The sequence below is a fragment of the Nuphar pumila genome, chromosome 2 (genome assembly GCF_984573655.1).
Source record: "Nuphar pumila chromosome 2, dmNupPumi1.hap1.1, whole genome shotgun sequence".
NCBI lineage: Eukaryota > Viridiplantae > Streptophyta > Magnoliopsida > Nymphaeales > Nymphaeaceae > Nuphar > Nuphar pumila.
The window spans coordinates 17,319,268-17,339,416 of NC_143250.1; the positions used below are offsets into that span (position 1 = coordinate 17,319,268).

At 35.3% G+C, this 20,149-nt stretch overlaps 1 protein-coding gene across 2 annotated transcripts in view; it reads right to left on the minus strand.

The window, feature by feature from the left end:
* LOC149844908 (uncharacterized) overlaps positions 1 to 16,610 on the minus strand; it is a 29,490-nt gene extending 12,880 nt beyond the window's left edge. For both annotated transcript variants that reach the window (XM_089995360.1, XM_089995361.1), the window contains exons 1-2: positions 16,432 to 16,610; positions 13,821 to 14,276 (exon numbers count right to left, since the gene is read on the minus strand). In XM_089995360.1, the coding sequence (XP_089851486.1) occupies positions 13,821 to 14,276; positions 16,432 to 16,521 (546 nt within the window). In that variant the 5' untranslated portion in view covers positions 16,522 to 16,610. The remainder of the gene's footprint in view (positions 1 to 13,820; positions 14,277 to 16,431) is intronic.
* Positions 16,611 to 20,149: the final 3,539 nt, after the last annotated feature.

Consider the following 20,149-nt stretch of genomic DNA (forward strand, 5'->3'; position numbering starts at 1 on the left):
ATAATTAGAGATCTTATACCAAATCATTCTAGAGTCCCAAGGTGCCCATAAGTCACCTCAACCACCATCTATAATATGGCAATTTGGACAATCTAAAATGACATAACACAAGGTGCCCTTAACTCACCTCAACAAACATCTCTAATATAAAAATAAAGCCATAAAAAAAGATTGATGCATCATATAACATGTGATGGATAGAATAAGTGTCATAAAAGGCAAAAATACCTTTTCAACAAACATAATGACATAAAGAAATCATCTTGGGATAATCAAGAGAAGATAATCAAGCTTTTAATAAAGAAATCACAAGAACCGTAATGGTTTGCAAAGAGAGCTTTAACACAATATCCAAGAAAAAGATAAAAAAAAAACTTGAAAATTTATAGAGTTGGGATTAAATCCCATGCAACAAGTTTTAATATTCTTTGATTGTGATATGCGGAAACGTACAAAGTGCCATAAGCATTCACAATGTTTTATAATGATTCGATAAAAGAATCAATATCTAAATTCATTACACTTTCACCAAAAGGAATGTGCACAAAATCTCCACAATGTAAAAATGTCTACGAAGAGACAATACATATGTAAGCACAAAAAGTTTTACAAAAAAATGTGCACGAAGGCACTCATACAATACTTGAACAAATACACACCAAGGTGTAAACAAACATGTACTAAGGCATGTATTTCATAGAAAAGAGGGAATGCATACCAGCGCAAATATTTGAGAAACAAATATGCACAAAATACAACAAATACACAAAAGTGAGCAAGCATGCACTTTATAAAAAGAGCAATGCTTGAGACTCTCAAACTTTAATTATGCAATTATATGCTTGACAAATGCAATTTAAAAGAAGATCATATTACAGCCAACGTAGACATCTTTAGAGATATAATCAAGAGGTTTTGAACCCTTATGTGAAAAATACAAACCAACAAGTTTATAAAGTTGCATCATTAAAATTAATGAAGTCTTTTATACGAAAAAGATGTAATAGATACACTATGCATTCTATATAGTGTGAGAAGTTCTTTTAAAAGATCTTTCCTAATGAACACAATGGTTCATACAACCTATTTATCATAAAAATATTTTTTTCAAAATCCTTTAAATAAATCAAAAACATTGAAAGACCTTTAGGAGTTCTCATTTATCATTAACAAGAACTACTTAGGATTCATAAAAAAAGTAAACAACAAAGATTTAGATGAGAGAGATTCTTATACAAGAATTATATCAATTTTTTCACAAAAAATGCACTAAAATCCATAAACAAGAGAGGAGCTCAAAACAAATTAGACTTTATATGAGAGTCAAGAGTTTTTAAGAAATCATATATAATTTTTAAAAGTTAATTTATAGGTCAATCATGAAATACTTATGTAAAAATCATAAATCCCACATAATTGAAGACAATTTTGAAAAACATAAATTACTATTATATGTGATGAGTAATCGATAAACATATAAACAAGAATTATATATTTGAATAACAAACAAGTTTACCAAATTTAAAAGGAGATATTTTTAAAATATACGAACACGCGAAATGTGAAAAGAAATTATTCCACTATCATAAATACTACATGTACATAGTATATGCAAGAAAGATAGTTTATGCATAGTATGTTAAGAAAAGAGATACATACCGAAAACTTAAGAAAAAAGGGAAGGACAATGAATACTTCATCATTTTTTTTGAGCAACACGCATTCCGTTGCACCAAAAGACAACCCCATCGTGACCTTGCTCTGATACCATGTTAGAAAATGACTTGGAATACATTAGGTTCAACAATGAACCCATACACATGCACATGAAGTGCGAATATACCCATTAAAGGGAACAACACAAGCACATAATGTGCTAACACATAAACCCACAAAAGGGAAAAATAAAAAAGAAAATTAAAAATAAAATTACAAACATATTCCAAATGGAATATGCGTAAAACTGTGAAATGTCTAAACTACCCCTATGCCTATAAATAGATAAATATATATTTTATATATATAATTAGGATAATACATATGCATATATACCATATATGAATATGTATTATCCTTTATATATATAAAATATATATAATATTACAATTGTCGAATGATACATTTTAACACGTTGGAGGCGCTCCAACGACTATGTATGCCAAAGCCCACTAATGCCTTATAAATATGGGCCCTTATTCTTGTATTAGGCATGGCTTTGGGTCAAAGCTCAAGCATTCAATAAAGCTTTTTATTCTTTTAGTGCTTTTATGAGATTGATTTGTGCTTTTGTGCACAAGTGTTCTAAGTGTTCTTATTGTGCATGTGTGCACATATTTGTTATCAAAAATATTAAGGTCTTGATCTTAGTATCTTGTTGAAGATACTTTCACATGGTATCAGAGCCTCGTTGAAAAAGGAAGATCGTGTGTCACTTCATTTTTTTTGAGTGCCTCGAAAAACATGCCTTCAAGCTATTGGAGTTTGAAGTGGATCATCTTCTTCGGGCAATATTTTAGAAGCCTCTTTTGTCAAGAAAGACTTGAAAATCTTTTGAGGTACGTGTTATTTTTCAACTTTTATCCTCTTTAATGGGCGAAAATGACTCCCACTTCTCCTATGAGTTTAAACTTAATGGTTCAAATTATCATGTTTGGGCCGGTAATATGGAAGCCCATATTAAAGGAAAAGGGCTTTGGGGGTATGTTCAAGGTTCGATACCGGAACCTGAACCAAAAATTACAATCGTTGAAAATGGGGATAGTAAGATCCTTGAAGGGGAAGAAAGACAAAGTGTAAAAACCCAGTGTTCGTTGTTTTTGTTTTTGTTTTTTTTTTTATTTATTTTGAATTTAAATGTTAAGGTTAAGTTCTCATATTTTTCTGTACATGTATATTTTTACATGGATCGACCATTGATGGGCAAAATCGCCTTTAAGGTTTATGAGTATAAGGCATAGATATAAAATAACGATTCTGGCCAGCATGATTGGAATAGTAAAATCCCTTTCCTTCTTTGTCTTAAGTTATTAAAAACAATTAATTAAAAGGTGGATTTGGTTAGTGATTTAATGACCCCTAATTTAAGTAGGTGAAGATAGAGGGTTGGATTTTAAGGAGGTAAGTAGCACACGTTTTGGAAACTTTATTTAGAAAGAGAGCTACTGTAGCAAGGAATGTTAGTAAAAAGAATTTATTAGATGGCTAGCATAAGGAAAGGAGGTGGCTGGAAGATTGGGTTGACTCATAAAATTAACAACTTAAAGGAAAGGTGACCAGAAAGGAAGAGAGAGATAGTGGTGAAAAGGAGGTAACGTTGAAACAAAAAAAAAAGGGATTTGTTTTGTTGTAAAAGAGAGAAGGAGACGTGGACTGCATCCTCAAACAAGCTTTTAAAAAAAAAAAAAAGAGAGAGGGGGAAAAAAAGAATTTGAGATCAACAGAGAAGCTTGTGCAACTAAACGTGTTGTTCGTCATCTTCTTGCATAGGGAATCGAAGAACCGGAGCTCGATTTGGAAGAAAAAAAAAGGTACGGCAGTTTAGATTGAGGCTTATGATTATGTGTAGCATGTATACGAACAAGAGTTCTTTTTTTTTAGAAAATTTAAATCTGCATTTAAAACATTTGGTTTTCAAAAGAATGAAAAATAGAAATCTGAACTTACACTTTAATGGATACTAGACCAAATGCTAGTGGGTGTTTCCAGTATGTTGGTGACTTTGTACACATATGTCTACATTGGTACAGATGTCCATAAACATAGAAAAAAAAAATAATAAGAACATAAGACCTTGGTTTGATGTTAGGTGTAGTTAGACTACCTTGTTTGACGTCATGTAGGTATTCTAATAATGCAAATCTGTACAGAGGAGTGGTTGCAAACATGTATTAAATATAGATATTATTATTATTACATATTAGGGAAGGCAAGCATTTTATCAACGTTGTGGAATGGCTTAGTACTGTGTAACTAATATATGATGGTGGATGGTTAACACAACAGTGGCTTGATTTCATGACTTCGGACCAGATTCAAGTTTTATACATGTGTATATAGTTTTCGATGAAAACTTGAATACGAAACTGAGTGAAGAATGAAATTTCTAAATTTCAGAAAACAAATAAAGTATGTGTATAGCCTTTTTTTTTAGGTTACTAAGAGATATCTAGTTTAGACAGATTATGACATAACGTTTTTTTTTTATGAGTATAAATTTCTTGTGTAGCCGTGAGTTAAAAAAAAACCAATAGTGCATTAGTGAATACCAATGCCTTGTATTATCTTATTAGATGGTTTGGTATTATATCAATCACATGTGCTGGTAGATGATGTAGCATGGCAGGGCATTGATAACTTGATTACATACCAGATTCTGGTCATACATGGTTAATGACATACTGGTTTTTGCCAGACTGTATAAACAAGAATATAACCTAGGTCAACTTGTGACATGCAAATCTCCGTGATCCGATGGAATTTTTAGGCATGTATGAGCATTCTGGAATCATCGAGACGTCCGTTAACGGGTCCCTGAGTGATATTGAATGGGTTTGAGTTCTAACTTTCAGCAAAAATAGTCTTTTTAGAAGTCTATCAAGAGATATCCTGTTTTGGACAGATTTAAACTGTTAAAAAAGTTTTTGAAAGGTGTAATTTTTTTATTTATGACCGATTGACTAGGTTGTTGACGAGTCTATGTTAAAATGACCAAAGTTGATGTTTTTCAATCTCTGGTACAGGTTTTGCATATTTGAAAGAGTTTCATTCTGGTTCAGATATAAAAGTAGTAAGTTTGAAACAAAATCTCAATGGCTATTTGTATGGGGGTGTTTGGATAAAGTGCACGAAAAAAAAAGGGAATATAAATCTCTTGTGTTTGTGAAAACACCTTATTCCTTGTACCCTGGACCAAGTTGTACATATGTCGTGTACCCTAAATGGGGAAGTGAAACTCCTCCTGAGGGAGTATAATAAGTCAGGACTTCTGTTTGCCTACGGAGAGGGTAGGTGGTACCAGGCTCCGGGATTTCTGTTATATTGTTTGGAGAGCAAGGCGTCTCCTCGGTCCACCCAGCCCGGTTGTCCTAGGGGGACCTGGGTAGTTACACGGGAAAGCCCGATGACTAGCCCTACTGACTGAGCTCAATATGAAAGGCTCACTATGGGACCTCCCGATCAATGTATCGCCCTAGTGGGAGCAACGGCTGTGGGTACCGCAGTCCTCTGTATGTGACTATTGGAATTGATGGCTTGACTTTTGACTAATGGTTAACCTTAACTTTTGTGGACCAGGGACAACGTGGAAAAAAAAATGAATTTATAATTGAACATATTTATATACGTACAAATGATTTCTCTAATGCCATGTTTTCATATGCTTTGATCTTTACTATCGTACTTTGAGAGGCTAACCTCTCCGTTGAAAATGTTACAGGTTTTGATTGATGGCGAGGCGTTGGACAAGGCTCGACGAGTGTGTTGCTCTAGGGATTTGGTTTTGGGGCTGTTTTGTTATGTTTTGAGACTTATTCTACTGATTCCTAAACTATGAACTTGAATTTTCAATATGATGGTTTGTTCAGTTATTTGTTTGTAACGAGCCCAAATCTATCGTGTGTTTCAACAAAAAAAAAAATGGTTCAAAATTTTGTGATGAATTTGGGGCGTTACACAAAGGGCTCTTGAAGATTATTCAAGAAAGCATGACGAATGGGAGATGAAAAATTTCAAGATCTTGTCTTGGATTTTTTCATCCGTTGAAACAAAGATCAATGGCAACATTATTAAGTTCAAAAAAGCTTCTGAAGCTTGGGTATATCTTGAAAAAATGTATACTTCAAGAGACTTGTCACACAAATATTATCTCCAAAAGAGGGCATTGACCCTCCAACAAAATGAGATGACTATTCGGGAATACTCTGTCGAGTTAGCTCCCATTTGGGACGAGCTTGCTATGCTTGAACCAAAGTGGAGTGGTGAAGCGATCGAATTACGACATAAACAACTTGAGGAAGATCATTTTTTTAATTTCATAAATAGACTTAGACCCGAATTTGAACAAATTCAGTCATCTCTTCTCTCCGCTTTCACATCTCCCTCAATTGAAGATGTTATCACTAAATTAAGTGGGGAGGAAACCCGTATGAGAATTAGTAAGAGTAATTCTAGCATTCTTGCTACCTCTTCTACTCAAGAAGATTATGAAGGGGTGAATGTTGTGCCAAGACCGGAGAATAATGTGAAGGCCTACAAACCTCATCATTTCAAGAATCAAAGTCAAGGAGGAAATGATCGATATGAAAAAAGAGACTATAGCAAGTTAAATTATCATTTTTGTAAAGGTCTGGGGCATATTAAGCCTATTTGCCCAAAATGGAAGAAATTTCTTGCAATGACTATGTCATCTCAACCGGAGGAACGACCATCATCATTAAATGGGTTTCTTTCTCTTCAACATATCGTAGAAGTTTTACAACCTCTTCTCAAGGGAGAAATTTCCGGAGCCGCTATGTCTACCTCCTCACCTCCCCGTAAGACATCTTGGCTTTTAGATTCCGGCGCATCTTTTCATATGACCTCAAGTGTTTGTTCTCTTTCTGAATTTTCTAAAAACTCTCTTCCATCTTTTGTCTCAACGGCAGATGAAACACCTCTTGAAATTAAAGGAATAGGCAATTTTGAAAAACAAGATTTTTTTATTCCAAAAATTTGTCTTATACCAAAACTAAATTTAAATTTACTTTTGATCTCTCAACTCTCGAACCATGGTTACGATATAAAATTCTCTTCTAATAAATGTTGAATTCAGGATCGCCGATTTGGGAGATTGATTGAGGAAGGCTCTAGGAGAGGAGACCTCTACTACGTTGATTGTCTCCAAGTTCCCAAGAATCAATTTTGTAATGTTATTCAAAATAAAGATATTCGTGTATGACATAAGAGATTGGGACATCCTAACATTGTTAAAATCTCTTATTTGCCTTTTATTAAACATCTTTGTAAAGAAAATTTTGTATGTAATGAATGTATCCTTAGAAAGATGAAAAGTCATGTTTTCAGCAGAACCCTTTGAAATTGTTCATTCTGATGTATGGGGTCCCGCTCCTGTGATATCTAAAAAAGGATTCTCATATTATGTAATTTCCGTGGATGATTATACTAGGTTTTGTTGGATATACTTTCTTAAACATAATCATGAAGTTTTTTCAACGTTTAAAACGTTTCATATGATGATTTTAAATCAATTCAATGGAAGTTTAAAAATTCTTAGATCCAATTCTGGAGGTGAATACCTTTCAAATGAATTCAAGAGTTATCTTGAAAATTATGGTATTCTCCATCAAAAATCTTGTTCGAAAACCCCACAACAGAATGGGTTAGCCGAACGAAAGCATAAGCATATTATTGAAACAACTAGAACTTTGCTCATTTCGCAAAACATCCCAAAGAAACTCTGGGCTGAGGCAACCCTTACTTCAGTCTATCTCATAAATAGACTTCCATCAAAAAATTTGAATAAAATTTCTTCCTTTGAAAAGTTATACGAAAAAGAACTTGATTATAGCAGGTTAAGGGTTTGTGGATGTAAATGTTTTGTCCTTACAGATAAAAATGATAAGTTTTCTCCAAAAGCCATTCCTTATGCCTTTCTTGGTTATTCGGAAACCCAAAAGGGTTTTCAATGTTATGATGTTAAAAATGACAATTTGTATGCTTCCAAAAATGTGAGTTTTTTGGAAAATCTTAGTGGCTTTGAAAGCCCAGAATCACATAATGAGAATGTAGACTATTCTTTTCTATTTGAACTGTTAGCCAAAGATGATGATACTAATGATAATGAGTCAAGTCAGAATGACTCAAGTGATAATGAAATTGAGGAAATCATTCATTTGCTCTCCTCTGATCAACATATTGATAAGGGACCATCTAGAGATCTCATCACCTATGTTCATAGAGATAGAAACGCCTTTCGAAGTGCTCTTGAAAAATATAATGATAGTCAGATTGTTCCTCAAGGTGAGGAGAACCTATGTAAGACCGAAAGACATAGGAAAGCTCCCTCTAGGTTCATATCGTATGACTCTTTTTCACCCAAATATAAATCATGTCTTAATGTCATCCATTCTTACGTAGAACCTAGAAACTTTGAGGAAGCACGAAAAAGTTCTGTATGGATAGTTGAGATGGAAAATGAACTCGGAGCCCTGAAAAGAGCCAAGACGTGAGAATTTCAAGACCTTCCTAAGGGTAAGAAAACAATAGGGTGTAGAGGGGTATTTAAGGTTAAAACTAAGAGTGATAGATCCCTTGAGAGATATACGGCTCGATTAGTTGCAAAGGGGTATAGTCAAGAATATGGGATTGACTATGAGAAAATCTTTGCCCCTGTGGCTCGAATGGTCACTGTCCGGTGTCTCATAACTGTTGCTTCAATCAACAAGTGAAACATCTATTAAATGGACGTTAAAAATGTCTTTCTAAATGGTGATCTGAATAAAGAAGTTTATATGGATGACCCACCCGGAATGGAGGCCCCCAAAGGAGAAGTGTTTCGCCTTCGGAAAGCACTTTATGGTTTGAAACAAGCTCCCAAGGCTTGATATGATAGGTTTGATTCTGTAATATTAGAAAATGATTTTCATCCTGTTTTACTGATACTGTTTTGTTTGTTAGAAAATCCAATGCAGGGATTGTGATCTTGTTGTTGTATGTGGATGATATGCTCATCACTGGTAGTGATTCTAATGGAGTTAAGAGCAAGAAATCAATTTTGAAAGATAAATTTGAAATGTCTGATTTGGGTTTTCTAACTTATTTTTTGGGTATTGAAGTAACATACTCTCATAGAGGGTATTTCTTATCTCAAACTAAGCTTGCTTCTGAGATCATTGATAGGTCAGGTATTACGGATGAAAAGGTTTGCGAAACTCCTGCTATAGTAGGAGCTAAAATAAAGATTGATGATGGTGTTTCTCTTTCTGATTCTACTCCCTACAGACAACTTCTAGGATCGTTGATGTATCTGAGTATTATCAGACCAGATATCTCTCATGCAGATCATACTGCAAGCCAGTTCCAGCATGCACCAACATCAGTTCACATGAGTGTCATCTTGCAAGTCGTAAGATACATAAAGGGTACTCTAAATAAGGGAGTTTTTTGTCCTCTTCTGTTTTAAAATTAATTGCTAATACTGACTCTGATTTTCCTTAACTCCGCCTGTGTATAACTGTTTAGTTATATACTGTCGGTCCCAAGCCTGGATAAAGGAGGAGGGTTGCGGTAGGCCAATGACAGCTAGCATAAAAAACTTAGTCATACCCTATGAATATGAACCAATATGAGAATTTCGTTGGGGTGTTCCCTACTGAGCGACGCGTTGTACTCTATAGGCCCGGAGGCAATGATAAATGGGCAAAGGTTGCTAGGTCGTCGCCCGGAAGCGACGCGTCACACCAGCGCCCGGGTGTGGTGTCAAATAGGCAAGGGTTCCCTCACTTTGTTGGATGGGTGGGGGTAAAGAAGTTAGTCCAAGACCATAAAATTAGGTTAGCCACTTGGAACATAGGGTCTTTAACTGGTAAGTTGGTAGAGTTAGTAGATGTTATGTGTAGGAGAAAGATTGATATTTTATGTCTACAAGAGACCAAATGGGTAGGTGAAAAGGCAAAAGTGATAGAACCTCAGGGATATAAGATTTGGTATACAGAAATAAATAGAAATAGGAATGGAGTAGGGATTGTTATGAGTCGTAAGTTTATAGATAATGTAGTTGAGGTCCGTAGGAAGGGTGATAGGATTTTACTTATTAAATTAGTATTAGGTATGGATATTATTAATATTATTAGTGTTTATGCACCTCAACTAGGTTTAGATGATTCCATTAAGCATCAATTTTGGGAAGATTTAGATGGAGTAGTACAAGGGATATCTTATAGTGAAAAGTTTTTCATCGGCGATGACCTTAATGGACATGTAGGCATTAGTAGGGATGGATTTGAGAGTATCCATGGAGGCTATGGTATAGGAGAAAGAAACGAAAGTGGAGAAAGGATTTTAAATTTTGGTTTGTCCTATGATATGATCTTAGCAAACACTTGGTTTAGGAAGAGGGAGTCTCACCTAGTAACATTTAAAAGTGGGGTTAATACGAGTCAGATAGATTTTTTCCTACTTAGAAAGAGAGATAGGGGTTGTTGCATCGATTGTAAGGTTATACCGGGAGAAAGTGTAGTTACACAATATAGAGTCTTAATTTTAGATCTTAGAATTAGACAATGCCGTAAAAGGGATAGACATAGGATAGATCCTAGAATTAAGTGGTGGGCACTGAAAGGAGCTAAACAAAGAATGTTTATAGAGCAGGTAGTTAAGGAAGCTGATTGGTGTTTCGAGGAGGATTCAGAATCAATATGAATAAGATAGCGGGTGGCATGAGAAAGGTGGCTAAGGAGGTATTGGGTGAGTCTAAAGGCGGTGCACCGCTAGGTAAGGATACATCATGGTGGAACGAGGATGTCAAATTATCTATTAAGGTTAAAAGAGAATGTTATAGAAATCTAAGTAAGAGTCGTGATAATGAGAATTTTGAGAAGTATATGATAGCAAAGAAGGAAGCTAAAAAAGTAGTTCGAAACGCGAGGGATAAGGTATATAAGGAGGTTTATGACAAGTTGGATACCAAAGAGGGCGAGAAGGATATTTATAGGCTTGCAAAGATGAGAGATAGGAAATCGAGGAATCTGGGTACAATTAGATGTATCAAAGATGAAACACAAAGGGTTTCAGTGAAAGATGAGGAGATTAAGGAGAGATGAAAAGATTATTTTGATAAGTTATTTAATGGAAGTCATGCCCAGGATTTTGGAGACTTGTCCATTCCTTTTCATGAGATAAATCGTGACTTCATACACAAGATTCAAAAGAAAGAAATTGCAGAGGCTTTGAAGAAAATGAAATCAAGAAGGGCAGTTGGCCCAGATGGTATACCTATTGAGGCTTGGAAATGCTTGGGAGAGAAAGGTTTAGAATGGTTGACAAATCTTTTTAACAAGATTTGGTGGCCAAATAAGATGCCTAATGAGTGGAGGAAGAGTACTTTGGTGCCTCTATATAAGAATAAGGGTGATATACAAGATTGCACAAACTATCGTGGTATAAAACTCATGAGTCATACTATGAAACTTTGGGAGAGGGTGATTGAGTCTAGGTTGACGAAGGTTTTCACGATATCGGAGAATCAATTTGGTTTTATGCCTGGAAGATCAACTATGGAAGCTATACATCTTCTTAGACAACTTATTGAGAGAAATAGAGAGAGGAACAAAGATTTGCATATGGTTTTTATTGATTTGGAGAAGGCATACAATAGAGTACCTAGGGACGTTCTCTGGTGGACAATGATGAAGAAAGGTGTTTCTCTCATGTACATTAGTATAATTAAGGATATGTATGAAGGAGTAGTAACCAATGTCTGCACTTGGGGAGGGGTGACAACCAATTTTCCTATAACGGTTGGGTTACATCAAGGATCTGCTTTAAGCCCTTTCCTATTTGTTATAGTGATGGATGAGCTAACGAGATCAATTCAAGAAAATGTGTCGTGGTGTATGTTGTTTGCTGATGATATTTTTTGATTGATGAGTCTAGAGCTGGGGTTAATGCTAAGTTAGAATTATAGAGACAGACATTGGAAGCAAGAGGTTTTAAGTTGAGTAAGAGTAAGACAGAATATATGGAATGTCGGTTTAGTAAGCATCGAAGTAGTGATGGGAGTGTAGTGAAGCTTGGTGAGCAAGAAATACCGGTGGATGATTGTTTCAAATATTTGGGATCTATCATTCAAAAGTATAGAGAAATTGATGGAGATGTAAATCATAGGATAAAGGTTGGGTGGATGAAATGGAAAAGTGCAACTGGAGTGTTGTGTGATCATAGAATGCCATTGCGGTTGAAGGGAAAGTTTTATAGGACGACTATTAGGCCCGCTTTACTATATGGTACAGAATGTTAGTCTGCCAAGAGACATCATATTCAAAAAATGAGTGTAGCTGAGATGTGTATGCTTAGATGGATGTGTGGAAATACAATAAAAGATAAGATTCGGAACGAGGAGATACGTAAGAAGGTAGGCGTTGCACCCATTGAAAATAAGATGAGAGAGAATCGTTTACGGTGGTTTGGACATATTCGGCGAAGGCCTAATGATGCTCCAGTTAGAAGGATGGAGAAATGGGAGAATATATTAGTTAAAAGAGGTTGGGGTAGGCCTAGGAAGACTTGGATGGAGATGATAGGAAAGGATATGAATGCTTTGAACCTCACCGAGGACATGGCATTGGATAGAAATGATTGGAGGAGAAGGATTCATATGGAAGACCCAGAATGATTTTTTTTGCTGGTTCATATCGCTGACCCCAATTGTTTTGGGATGAAGGCGTAGTAGTTGTTGTTGTTGTATACTGACTCTGATTGGGGAGGTGACCCAAATAATTGTCACTCTACCACTGGTTTTTTTGTGTTCTTAAGAGACTCACTGATTTCGTAGAGATGTAAGAAGCAGCAAAAAGTGTCTCTATCATCAACTGAAGTCGAATATCATGTCATGGCGACTACTACCATAAAAATTGTATGAATCCATCAGTTGCTAGAAGACATGGGGATCACAATAGAAGAGTCCACCAAGCTATGTTGTGACAACAAAAGTGCGATTTATATTGCTAAAAATCACACTTTTCATGAACGGACTAAACACATAGAGATGGATTGTTACTATGTTCGTGAGGCATATCTAAAAGGTGTCATTGACCTTCTATATATCACGTCAGAATATTAGCTGACAGATTTATTCACTAAAGCTTTGTGTGCTCCGCGATTCAACTTCCTCTTTGGCAAACTCTCGGTCATCGTGCCCTAAGTTTGAGGGGAGTGTTAAATTATGTAATCAATTTCATGTACTCCAATATATATTTTATATATATAAGATAATACATATACATATATTATATATATGTATATGTATCTACTTATTATATATATAAAATATTTTTTTTTATTGATAGCCATAGGGGTAGTTTAGTCTTTTAACGCATATTCTTTTTCGTGAATATGCTTGTAATTCTTTTTTGTATTTTCTTTTTCTTTTTCATTATATTCTTTTTCTTTTTATTAGATAAAGTTATACTTACCGTTGGAGGGGCTCCAACAACTATGTGTGGAGCCCCTTCCAAGGCCCACTAATGCCCTATAAATATGGGCCCTCATTCTTGTATTAGGCATGGCTTTGGGTCAAAACCCAAGCATTGAATAAAGCATTTTATTCTTTTAGTGCTTTTGTGAGATTGATTTGTGCTTTTGTGCACAAGTATTCTAAGTGTTCTTATTGTGCATGTGTGCACATATTTGTTATCAAGAATATTAAGGTCTTGATCTTAGTATCTTGTTGAAGATACTTTCATAACCCTCCCCACACACCTCCACCACCCCAACAAAACAAAACCATGCAGAGGGCTCTGTGCTCTCTTCCACACTAGACAAATGTGCCTTTAAAGAAGTACATACATCCCTATATACATAGTGTCGGTCATCCAAAGTTTGATATGAGGTGTTGAGATGATTATGCAGTCTACAGAAGGTATCAACAACCTTCACCATGTAGCCAGAAAATACAAAAACCATCAACAGAGAACAAAACCCATAAATAACATATCCAATGACTAGGGAAGTCCATTTTAAATTGTTCATTGTAATATAAATTGTAAACATTCATTAAGCAAGAAGCAGAGGAGGAAAATTGAATAAAAAACAAGAAAAAAGCTTACAACTGAAATAGGATTGTCCCTTGCATCCCTTCCGTGTAGTGACTCAGCATCTGAATTTGCAACTGGTGTCACAGGTAATGAATGTGTTTTCTTTATTGAAGGCAAAAATACCTTGGTCAGAGAAAAGGACCTTGAAGTAGAAGTTTTTTCTTGTGATTCTTCAGATAAAGCTCCAGGCATGAGCAGAACTGCTTTCTCGCAATCTGGTGTTGGAACTTTAGTCATGAAACTCCTCTGAGGAAACAGACTTCTAAAGGATGATTTGCCTTTAACAGAACTTGGCCTAGGTGGGAGGTTTGATCTTGCAGAAACAGGGCTGGGTGTTGGGGTCACATTTATTCTGACAGAAGTTGGACTTAGGTTTTCAAGGGATCTTTCAGGTATTTGTAGAGAAAGGTTTGGCCGCCTTGGATGGGGAGCTGAAGTGGGCTCGCTAATTATTTCGTTTTCATGAACCTGAAAAATCAATCAGCACCCTTTCGATCATATTCATGAATCTCAAAAGACAAAAGTTTTATCAATATGGACATGTAGATTATTCGGTCAAGGTTGTCAAAAATTTCCTATGAAGTATCATATCCACTTAACTGCCATTATGCCATAAAAAACCCTTGGTGTGACAAATGCCAGAGGAGAGAACACAAATGCAAGATAAGAATAAAAGACTTTCTTTCAGGCATTTCCACATCCTGGTCAGTATTCAATATTGTCTAATGTATGAAAAATACGTTCATGGCAAGCAGCAAAACTTCATGGTGGCAATCCAGTTTATACCAGATCGGCACAAAATAAATATGAAACTTTAAGAACTCTTTTGGAAATACTAGTAATGGATGATGATAGGGTGCTCCGAAGGCCCCTACACACACCTTGTAGAAACCATAACTTTTCATATTTTTTGAGTTTTTATGTCAATCAAACCTTATAGATATAATTTACATATATTGCTTAGTAGAAACAAATCTCGGATCATGAGATTGTGATATGCATGTAGATTTTTTAGGATCTTTAAAGATCAATGGCCCAAATGTGCCAAAATTTCATGACTTGAAAAATCACATTTTTACATCCAAAAAACTTGATATGAGGTAAGAATCCTGTGAAACAAACTATGTTAGATACATCTATGACGTCTAATTGAGAAGATGCAACCTACACCCATCGTTTCTAGCTAGATGGGTGTCGGTGCACCCGAAGCGCCCTATCATTACTAATATAAATATGTGCCTATCACATGTGTGTGCCTTTTTTTGACCTTGTTATTAACAATTTAACCAAGTTAGATGTGTACATAATATTTGCCCATTATTGACAGTTTATTTTCTTGTGTCATTTTTTATTGATTTTTTTAGTGTAGAACATTTTAAATCTCTTTTCACACTTTGATCATTTTTTGTCTTTTTTCATATTGCTGACTATGGTCTGGAGAAGATGCCAACTCATTGGGTCCTCAAGAACAGATGAAGCCTTTGGGTCTGCGACCAAAATCAACCGTGAACAAGTAAAGGTGCCTAATCAATTACAATTATTGAATGTTTAGAAAAAAAGGACTTTGGCTGGTACTAGGAAGGCAATTGTTCTTGTATAAATCAAAATTAACAAGAGTTTAGTGATCATCAACATATTAAATCCTTCCAATTTCCAGTTGCCTAAATGCCCCTAACCGCCATCATCAACCTACCCTCTCGATTCCTCCAATCTATTCCAAAGGAGTGATCAAAAGCAGTGCCTCCATATGAGAGATCACATTTTTATGAAACTGAAAAGATGGTCACATACTAATGTTGGCGTCTTTGCAAGCAAACCCATGACGAGTCAAGAGGACTCCACTCGGCTGAGTGCAGAGCAGCTATTTTTTTTATCAATGATGGTGGCATAAGAATCAAGTACTTCGAAGAATTAACAATACTTTTGTTACTAAACAGCATTGAAAATTTGGCTGGTACAGGCAGCACATGGTAGAGAGAACTCATGAAATACAAATATCGGCTAGGCTAACCTGCTAATGAAAATTCCTATTTATTGGCATCTTAAGAATCACTTAATTAACTTTAACGTCCCGGATATCTACTACAAAACCCTTCCCTTATATAATGCAAACATAGATCAAATTCCAACAAATTGAATTCGTTAATAGAAATTCACTGTCACAGATACTTAAACAGTGGAATCAAAACACAACAGGCATTTCACACTGTCATTTTCTTAAGTGTTTCACATTCTTCTCTCTTTTCATCTGTAAGATGGGTTCTAGACAATAATCCTTATTATCAAGGAACAAACCATTTCCGCCCTTTAAATTCGGCATCCCAGGACATCTTTTAGAATGAACTCAGCAGCATTTCGATAAATTCACAAGAAAGAAACGATGTTTTTCACAATTATTCCATTCATGATGAACATTACATCCATTCAGAAAGCCCATAATCATAATCCCCCCAAAAGAAGAAAAAAACAACAACCAAGCTTTCATCACTGAACAAAATCAGAATTCTCCAATCAAGAGAACAACAAAGAAATCAATCTAAACAAACACGGAATTCTTCACATCTGGCATTCAAAACCACCAAAGAATCATGACAAAAACGGGTGAAGAAGCTCAGAAGGGTACCGGTTGATCGGAGGATTCTGGAGGAAATTCAGTGGAGCTGACTTCTCTATCATTATGATGAGACCCATCATCTTCCGCTTTCTTCTCCATTGAGAGAGAGGGAGAGGTGTGGTTTGGTTGGGTTGTGGGTGGTTTGATAGTGGTAAGCAGCAGTGACAAAAAGGAAGGGTGGGGGCTCAGCAACAAGGGCACCACTTGTACAGCCAGCCCTGGGTAGGGATGCACATGTCCAATAATTGCTCCACATTAGATTTCCTTATATTTGAAAATAAAAAATAAAATTAGTTAAAACAAAATTAAGACATCCTCTATTATTTTTTCACTTTCTTAGATTCCATTTGTTGACCTCTGTTTTTCAGTCAATAACAATTCGTACCACTCCCACAATTTGATTTCGTAACATGGATGTCATCGGATCTGATTTTATCCGATATCCTATCAAAACCGATTCTGTTTAGTCGGATTTGGTAAGTCAAAACTATATCTGATATGGTTTTTATTTTTTGTTATTGAATCCAACAGATATCTGGATTTGATAGATATTTGAATCCAATCCCATCATTAGTTTAGAGCTTCGCTGGATGTGCACGTAGATTTGGACTTAGGTAATGAGATCTGCTACTACACCCAGAGCCAATTAGCATCATACTAATTTTGACTGAATTTACGTGACCAAATGACCTGCCTCAATAAAATCTGCATTGAATTTGATATACCTTTTTTAAGTTTCCAGCAATGTTTTCAGTATGGATATGGGCCCCAAAATGATCCATTGACTTGAATCGATCTGAATCGGCTCAACCAAGAGCTGACATGTGTCACCGCGTTGCCAGCTGTATCTGTAGCTTTTAGATGTGGGCCTTAGTTTTCCTTTGCATGTTTCTCGTCATAAAAAAAAAGCATTAAAAGTACTAAAAAAATATTTTTAATGATTTTAAGCATGCTTTAAAAATAAGCAGAATCAGTCCGTTTTGGATCGATTTGGGGCCGACCCGATTCGCACCAAAGCTGACTACATTGGTTTCCATTATTCAACCTTGAATGCCACTAAACACTAATCAGGTGCTGAGGTGCCTTGACATATTTTCCAAGTCCAACTGAATGGGTTAGTTGGATTTGAACATTTTATTTTTTTCATTATTGTAATAAAGTGTTTTTTTTTATATGTGAGGATAATAGGACATGTATGATGGTGATGGTGAAGGGCCTAGACATGAGCAATCGATCATGGTAGTCAACCTAGTTTGGTGTCTTGGACCACATTATGCATTGATATTGATGATGATCGGACTTGGACCAATGTTGTCAGTGTCCGTACGGGCATTAATCGATTTAAAACGATTAAATGTATCGGTCGATTTCAACTATGACATGAAGATATCTGAATCGGCCAGTTTTCAACCAGGGGATAACACGTGTCATTAAAAATATTAAAATAATACTAAAATATTTATAAAAAATAAATGTTTTTCCAGTATTTTTTGAAAAATAAACCAATTGAGCCTTATTTCGTATCAATTCTGAATGTAACGATTCAAAACGATTGGCAATGATACTGACAACAATGATTTAGACTAGTGTAGATTTAATTGAATTCATAACGAAAGCAATTAGATGGTATATGTTTACCTATTATGTTCCTTAAGCATATGGATTAATAATATGATCATTATAGGAAAATGCTTAGGTGCACGACCACTTTAGAACATGTGCATCAAAATACATCTTTAGACTTTTGTTGCCGCTAAAGGTCCCTGCTTAGACTTTTAGCGGCGCTAAAAGTCTTTTGTGCAGAAATAATTACATTGTGTCCATCGTGCACAAGTTCGCTTTCGTTATGTTAAAAAATGGTCATGCACCTAAGCACTACTCGTTCATTGTGTATATATATATATATATATATATATATATATATATATATATATATATATATATATATATATATATATATATAGAGAGAGAGAGAGAGAGAGAGAGAGAGAGAGAGAGAGTAACTACCTAGACCAATATGTGCCTACCTCTGCCTATGAGACTTTTGAAGGGTTCTTTTCATGTTTTTCTCAAATTTGATCATACTGATGTATTTAGCATGTTTGATTTTATAAGAATACTCTTGCATTATTCAATTATGATGTGCAGGTAGGTTTTTATAAGGTTGAAAAAATGATGGTATAAATTTTTTATAAATATCATAAATATTTAAAGCTTAAAAAATCTTATTTTTTTATATAAAAAAAAAAAACATGATCCAAGTGTCTTTCCTAGCAAATCAACCATGCCAAAAGTATCTGCATAGTCAGATTTGAGAAAAACAACTCAAAAACCCCTTCATTCGTTGTAGGCTGCCGTAAGCAGTTACTCTCTCTCTCTCTCTCTCTCTCTCTCTCTCTCTCTCTCTCTCTCTCTCTATATATATATATATATATATATATATATATATATATATATATATATATATATATATAGAGAGAGAGAGAGAGAGAGAGAGAGAGAGAGAAATATTTGCTACTAATAAAGGTAGGGAACTAATGAGCTTGACATCATAAGTGAAAGCTGTATCCACCATGTAGATCACATCTGTAACACTTGATTTACAAAGAAATGAATTTTTTGAACAAAAAGAAACTGGTTAGTTCCTTACCTTTATTAGTAGTATATATATAGAAGGTGATAGCTGCCTACCAAGCTTTGGAAGGATTTTTTAATTTTTTCTAAACTCTGACCATACATACGTGATCTACATGCTTGATTTTATAAGAATCAACTCTTGGATAGCTTGATTCTGACACACAGGTAGGTTTTCATAAGATTTAAAAAGCTATGGTTTATAAATTTCAAAAACATTCAATGCTTAAGAATTATATTTTTATTAGAAAAACATGATCCAAATGTCATTTCTTAGCAAATCGCCATGTTGAATACATTTGCAAGGTTAGATTTGCAAAAAAAAAAAAACCTAAAATAGCTATTTACTGGTGGTTGATGCGAGTGTGGGCCGAGGGGTTTGAAGATTCAAGGCGTTACTAAACTAGGTTAACTTGGGTAAATAGAGTGGTTGGGCACAGGCAGATTCTAAAAAAACAAACGCCTCTCTTAAGTAGGATGATTCCAGACACCCTAAGGCAGGTTCGATTTAAATTTCAGGGAGACATAGGAACAGAGAGAGAGATGAATTTTTTAAAGTGGTTGAAAATTTTAGGATAGGACAAGGGCAAGCAAGGATTCAGGCAGTCCGGTTATAAAATCCAGTTCTGGTCATTGAGGACTCAATAAATCATAAAAATTGGAGGGTTGACTAAGGATACACTGATGTAATTATGGTTCAACCATCAAGATTAGACTCCCTATGATTTGGGATAGGAGATTTTTTAAAGTCTGATGGGATTTTTAAGAACTAGAGGGTTTAGGTAGGTTGAACTAGGTTACAATAGGCTCAACTGGGTTTGGGGGGCTCAGACCTTTACAGACCTCACATGCCTCATAAGGGTCTTTTCAAAAGGGTTAAACATGTTGGATGGGGTCCACTTTGTCAAGGAAGGCTTGAGGGGGTCTGATCACACCGATTCCACGAACTTGGGCAGCACCGAAAGACTAAGTTAAGCTTCAAATGACCTATGGAAGGTTTAGTAACCAGAGAGAGAGACATGAGAATTGAAAGAGAATTTTAATTTCATTTATTTATTTAATACCTTCATAAAGAAGAATACAATGCCTTATA